This window comes from Endocarpon pusillum (assembly GCF_000464535.1).
Source record: "Endocarpon pusillum Z07020 unplaced genomic scaffold C721943, whole genome shotgun sequence".
NCBI classification, from domain to species: Eukaryota; Fungi; Ascomycota; class Eurotiomycetes; order Verrucariales; family Verrucariaceae; genus Endocarpon; species Endocarpon pusillum.
This window is the reverse complement of record NW_006913585.1, coordinates 10,299-16,650: the sequence shown is the minus strand read 5'-3', so window position 1 is coordinate 16,650 and position 6,352 is coordinate 10,299. Positions and strand designations below refer to the sequence as shown.

At 49.4% G+C, this 6,352-nt stretch overlaps 3 protein-coding genes across 3 annotated transcripts; 1 reads left to right on the top strand and 2 right to left on the bottom strand.

Annotated features, from left to right (window-relative positions):
- EPUS_01513 (uncharacterized protein) lies at positions 1–1,265 on the bottom strand (the record flags this gene model as incomplete). The annotated part of the gene is made up of 3 exons (XM_007788652.1): positions 1–168; positions 237–799; positions 851–1,265. 3 exons carry the CDS (start codon positions 1,263–1,265, stop codon positions 1–3), a joined length of 1,146 nt encoding a protein of 381 aa, XP_007786842.1.
- Positions 1,266–1,694: 429 nt separating this feature from the next.
- On the top strand, positions 1,695–3,722 carry EPUS_01512 (uncharacterized protein; the record flags this gene model as incomplete). Its single annotated transcript, XM_007788651.1, has 1 exon — positions 1,695–3,722. One exon carries the CDS (start codon positions 1,695–1,697, stop codon positions 3,720–3,722), a length of 2,028 nt encoding a protein of 675 aa, XP_007786841.1.
- A 664-nt stretch (positions 3,723–4,386) lies between these two features.
- EPUS_01511 (uncharacterized protein) lies at positions 4,387–6,045 on the bottom strand (the record flags this gene model as incomplete). Its single annotated transcript, XM_007788650.1, has 4 exons — positions 4,387–5,442; positions 5,490–5,699; positions 5,749–5,780; positions 5,832–6,045. 4 exons carry the CDS (start codon positions 6,043–6,045, stop codon positions 4,387–4,389), a joined length of 1,512 nt encoding a protein of 503 aa, XP_007786840.1.
- Positions 6,046–6,352: the final 307 nt, after the last annotated feature.

Sequence of the window (6,352 nt, the reverse complement as noted above, 5' to 3'; positions counted from 1 at the left end):
TTATTCGTCATCAGCTTCTTCAACTTGTGGTGCTTGATGGCGCTTGGTAACAGCAGTTCTTTTTGCAGTGGCCGTTGCATCAACTTCAGTTCCTGTGCCTGAAACAGTCTCGTTCTTCGTTGTCTTCGAGCCCTTTCCAGTCTTCTTGGTTTTCTTGGTTTTCTTGGTCTATACAAAAGTAGTGGAAGTCAGTAATGATGGTACGGCTTCACTCAGACATTATGTCAAGACGTTACCTCTTGCCATGCCCACAATGGTCTGAAGCTGTCAAAAAAGCCCACATCTTCGAAGAGATTGGGGTACAGCCACAAGCCCGGTGGTACCACAAAAACGGTAACGCAGAACAGTATGAGTCGAAATATAGCCATGAGGAAGAACAACCCAATCAATCCCATCATTCCTACACTCAGATACCACACACCCTGGCGTAGCATAATCGGCCACAAGGGAAACATGACGACAGCCATGATCAGGACCAAAACCCCAGCTGCCAATGCCTTTTGTTTCCATTGCGGACCTTCATAGAGCCAGACATAGTGCATCATGGGTTCAAATTCTTGATCTCTTTCTACCTTGACCGTCCATAACCCTTTTATTCGTTTTGAATCCTTGGGAGGCTTTGCATGATTGTGGCCCTCGTGCGGATCGGTCTTCGTAACTCTCAAAGCAAGCATCGAAAGTGGAAGTAATTGAACAGCATTTCTCGCCGCCGCTTCATCTTTGACCTCAGGTAGAAGCTTGTTTTTGCGCTGCGCTTTTTCGTAGGCTGGTGATTGCAATGCTCTGAACGCTCGCTTGACTAGGCAACGCGATATCAGCAAAAGTTCCATCATGAACTAGCTGACAGTACCTTTAAACATCTCCTTTCTCTGCCCATCTAGAATGCACGTTCTGGTCTTCAGATCCTGCGATCTCAGAAACTTCGCCACAGCTAAGGCCTCAGGTTTTGGGGGTGCGCCAGGGTTGACCGGTATCTTCTGGGTCTGGGAATGCTGATGATGTGGTGCTTGACCCTGCCCTTGGCCTTGCTGTGGCTGTTGTTGTGCTTGTTGCTGTCTCATCTGGTGCTCTTGGATAGCTCTTTCTTTCAGCTGGTTGACATATTGCTCAACTGTCAGGCCTTGTTTCGCGGCGTCTGCTGCTAGCTGTTGTCGTTGATGCTCTTGAAATTGTTCGGGTGTCATGCCCTGCTTCGCAGCTTCAGCAAAAAACCGTTGTTGCATTTGGCGCATCTGCTCTGGCGAAGGGCCGGTGGGTTGCGCCATGCTAGTGGGGGAAGCGACTGCAAAGCGAACTGCACGATTCAATTGACTGGCTTCAAAATCGATGCTAGACACTGAGAATCAGATTCACCCGAGCTGTCAAACTGTCATCAATTTTTTGGAATCTGCCAATATGGAGCATCGAGTCGAAAAAGCAAGAAAGAACAAGTGTCCCCGAGAAATAAATTGGAGGTGCTTCCCCACATTTGCGCCTAGAGACTAACTACGGAGTACTCCGTAGAGTCTGAACAATTGGGTCCCCAAGATACTTCAAACGATTACCTTATTATGCACAAGACCTCGTTCAACGTGCTCTTTATTGGTTGTCGCAAGGACAACAACCTACATATCTGAAGGAGATGTGTGGACGAGACTTCTACATCATGTCAGAACATATCAAGCTGGCTCTTTGAGCACAGACTAGAACAGTTCATGTCTGGACGATATCGTCCTGATGAGAGTGCATTGCCAGGCCAGCTATGGAGAACAATTCATCTGGTCAGTCTATTGCTGTTGACCCCTGCATATTCTTACAGACGTTTTCAGACAAACCGTGATCTTTCGAGCCTTGTGCCTATCAATTTTGTCACCCATGCCGGTGTCTCATTAACCTCTGCTTGCTTTGCTCATGGCATTTTTGAGGACTCGCGGGCTGAAAAATGCATTTCGAATCTGCTGGCAGCTCAATTCCGGCGGTTTATTGTGGACCTTTACTGGGATCCGAGCTCTCGCCAGTTCATGTTTTGTCCTGTTTCCATCAATTCAGTATCTCGAAGCCTGCATTCGGGCTCCCTCCCTCTCCTACCTAATACGGCAAGGTCTCGGAGAGTTCCCAATCTCTCGCTAAGCAAGCGAGCTGAAGGCACCACACTAGCTTTCGAAACACTAAGACCGAGATGGAACTTCGCCCGAAGGGGTGGACTCCGATATAATGTTCGTCAAGCGACGTCTTCCATTGTAGAGAACGCATTGGATGATACTGCTCGCACTTCGGAGTCCTCAACCACTGCAGCAGTGCCAGTCGCTACTTCGACCGATCCTTCTGGCACGACAATGGATGACATTGGCCCGGCTCAATGCAGCCCAACTCTAAACCTGTCATTCTTTGCTTCCTTGATCATGGACTATATCAACAACACACCCACAAGCTTGAATGCTAACTTATTGTTCTTGCAATTCAATGTGCATGCGGCAGATTCTGAAGACGCTTCGACCAATCCAGCGGTGGCGGTATCAGGACCTGATTTACCTTCGCCTACGGAACTTGTAGGAAATGTTCTTGATGCTGTCGCCTCGTCATTCTCTTATCAGCCTTCAGAACTCCTAAATCATCGAGTGAATCTGAATGATTCCTGGTACGCTACTGGTGCTTCGGAGCAGCCTGTTTCTGAATATTTCACTACAGAGACTTTTCCTGGCGGTCAAAGCACACCAGATGGCTGGCCTAGCGAACGTTTTGTAGAGCTCCAACGCCTCAAACGTGTCCTCCTTGGCTGGGGCATTGTTCACCGGCGTATGGAGGACTATGATTTCACCGGTGACAGTGACGTGGTTTTTCCTCAAGACTACCTCTTGTCGTCCACCGATGTCCGCCCAAACTCAACTGAACAGCCAGCTCCGGCCTGTTTCTTCAATGTTGAACAAGAAAGCGTAGGCAGGCACAATTCCTCATGGGCAGTGTCATTCCTGAACGAGAATTCTGCAAGCGGAGGCTCTTTGGACAAGCTTCAATCGCTGGCAAACAATCTGACATCCTGTGGGATTGCCCCCATACTAAATGTGACCCTGAATAACCAGACTGCCGATCAGAACTCTTCTCAGTATGTGCAATTTGTGCAATCGACGATCTGGAATTGGGCACAAGACGAGCCACGCAACTTCTCCACTTCGGATGCGAATGGCCGAGACAACGAAAGTACACAAGGCCAGTTTCGATGCGCTCTGATGGATACCTCTACAGCTAGCACTTCCGGTCGCTGGCGAGTCGAGTATTGCAGCATGCACCATCGTGTAGCCTGCCGCACAGCGAACCAGCCATATTTATGGCAGTTATCCGATGAAAGTGTTCCCTTTTCCGAAGCTGAAGTCAGTTGCAAACCCAATTCCTCTTTTTCTGTGCCTCGCACTGCATTGGAGAATACGTATCTCTATCATCACATCCTTTCTATCTCGGAGGCGGCACAGTCTAACCTATCTGGCGACGGATCTGGAGTGTGGCTCAACTTCGACAGCCTTGATACCGAAGCATGCTGGATCGCAAACCGACAGAATGGGTCATGTCCATACTTTGACGAGGAAGCCTTGCGGCAAAGGACAGTACTTGTGCCAGTAATAGCTGCGCTGGTCGTACTTCTGCTTACAGCACTGACCCTATTCGTGAAGTGCAACAAGAATCGTCGGAACAGTCGGAAAAGGGTTAGAGGGGAAGGTGGTTGGGATTACGAGGGAGTACCAAGTTGAGCAAATTTGAGCTCTCTCGAACTCAGCTCTTACCGTGTCAGGACGACGAGCAACAACAAGCAGTTAACGCATCACAGCCTTTCACCCTTTCCAATCTGTCAGAATGAATACTTTGGAAACGAGCATCTGCCCTGCTAATTACGGACTTCTAATCACAATTTATGCTATTTAATTCCTCCTTGAAGCCTACCAATTTTCGATTCTGCCAATTAGCGAATGCACTCGGCTGACGCTAACTTGAGATTGGATTCTGTCGCACGATAACAATGTGTCCAGTCCAAGGGACAGGGGATATCTTCTTACGCTAACCTTATTTGACTGTGCTTTGCGCAGCCACATACAAGCTAGATGGATGCCGGGGTATGCATTGGACATCCAGTGACAATGCCAGCACGTGGCAGGCAGGTTATAGGTTGTAGGCACGGCAGATGTGCCGCAGCACATACCACGTATATCATGTGGTGGCCGCGCCGACCAAATTGATTTGATGCATCCTTCTCAGACCCTGTCAATCCTTTTTGGCGGAATAGCAGTTCCTGGGGGATGTCTGCAGCGCTCGGCATCCACGTCAAGGAATTGACATTGCAATTTCGTTATGAATACTAGTTGCTTTAAGCGGAAGAACTTCGATGTTACTTTTATACCAGGTGATGATAACCTCCCCTCAAGTTGTGACCGGTTGGCACCAAGCTTGCAGATGCTTGCCGTAGTAATGTGGTACGAAACAATCTCTCCAGACTAGGTCCTCTACGACAGTGCCGTCGATTCGCATCTCGAACCGTCGCAACATGGTCGCGAACGCGATGTACAACTCGCACCAGGCTAGATTGATACCGAGGCAGCTTCTCGGTCCTTTGCTGAATGGCACAAACCCCTGATCTAACATATGGGAGTCACCAGCTAGCCATCTATCAGGATCATAGACTTCCGGACTCTTGAATATCTCGCTGGAATTGTGTACCAATATGCTCGACATGCCAACGACCGTCCCGGGGGGGATCTCCATACCAGATATCGTTGCGCCAGTGGCTGGTACTACACGTGTACATGGCGAGGGTACGGCCGGAGTCATTCGGAGAGCCTCCTTGGTAGCTGCTGTCAAGAGTGGTAGAGCCTCGAGCGTCTCGAGTTTCGGCGGATCGTGGAGATGCGGCCAAACTGTGAGAACCTCCTCCTGCAGCCGCGCATAGAGTGATGGCTGGCTCAAGATATGGAAGAAGCCAGTCATGAGCGTATTACCGACGGTATCTGAGCCCGCGCCCAACAAGGTATGTGCCTCATGCAGCAAATCTATCGGACCGAGTACTGGATGATCCTTCTGTGCTTCAGGATCGAGCAGGCGGTGGTAGATGATGGGATGTGGTTGGTTCTTCAGGCTTTCTGGATTCGCCATAAACTGCTTAATCTGTCTTTCGAGTGCAAGTCGGAACTTCGGCACCCCTGCTGTTGCAGGCGATACTCTGCATGCCAGCCATGGCGGGAGAGAGAAAATGGTCTTTCGAAGAAGTGGGAAATGCTTGAAGAGCATGTTTGACGAAGTTGCGGCTTGCACTGACTCTATGATTGAAGCCATGAAGCCAGGGGCGTCCATGGCGTTGGTTGAGCGTGCGAAGCAAAAAGTGGTGATTGTATCAAGAGTGAAAGCGTGAAAGGCGCTGAAAAGATCCGAGGGCACGCCGTCTTCATTGTTCTTTGCAAGCGCTCCGGCAAGGTGGTCAATCTATTCCCATTAGTCATCTGGCCTGATATTCTCATCCAGCAGCGTACATTTTGTCTAACAAGGCTCTGCATGCCAAGAATCGCACGGCGAGAGAACAACGGTTGAAGCACATCTCGCCGCAGCTTGGCTTCATTGTACGTGAGGAACCCAAAAGACGACTTCTCAACTCCGAAGCATTCATACAGGAAACTGTCTTTATTCCAACGCGCCGTTGAATTGTATATGTCATGGTATGCGGATGGTTTTGAGAAATGAAGCTACCAACATTCAGCCAGCAAATTTGCGGCTTCCTTATAATGGTGGTACAACCTCGTTGGGCTCAACGCGAACCACATCTCCTTCGACCGATTTGAGTTTTCTGAATGGGTATGGTTAAGGTGGGTACATACCATATTCCTCATGCAATCTTATCAGCACATCAGTCCAATTCTCCTTCTTGAATGCCTCGATGTATGTTCTCCACCACGTTGTTGCCGCGGCGCGCAAGGGACCAGGATACTTCCGTAGCGGGTGGAAGTAGATGTTGAAAATGAGTGTATAGAGCTTCAGCCCAAGCCAGGTAAGAACTAAAGTCCACGCAAAAAGAGATATTGGTAAAGCCATGCTGAACAATGCCAATCCCAAGAGAGGCGAGGAGATGGTCTTCACTGCGCTGGATGTGTGGCAGGTGAGAGAGAGTTCTCGATTGCGGCAGAGAGAAGGGGGGGTGTTGTCGATTCATAGCTGGTGCATGGCCCTGGCTTGTCGCACAAACCCCTCCTTCTAGACTCTCTTGCAGTTGTAAAGAGGCGGGGTATCTATCGCTCAGGGTGGTAAAGACGGACCAACTACGCTGCTGTGCCCCAGAATTTGAGAAATAAATCCCTCGCGGTTAAATTTGGATCCATGCTGGTGCGGCGCACATATCACC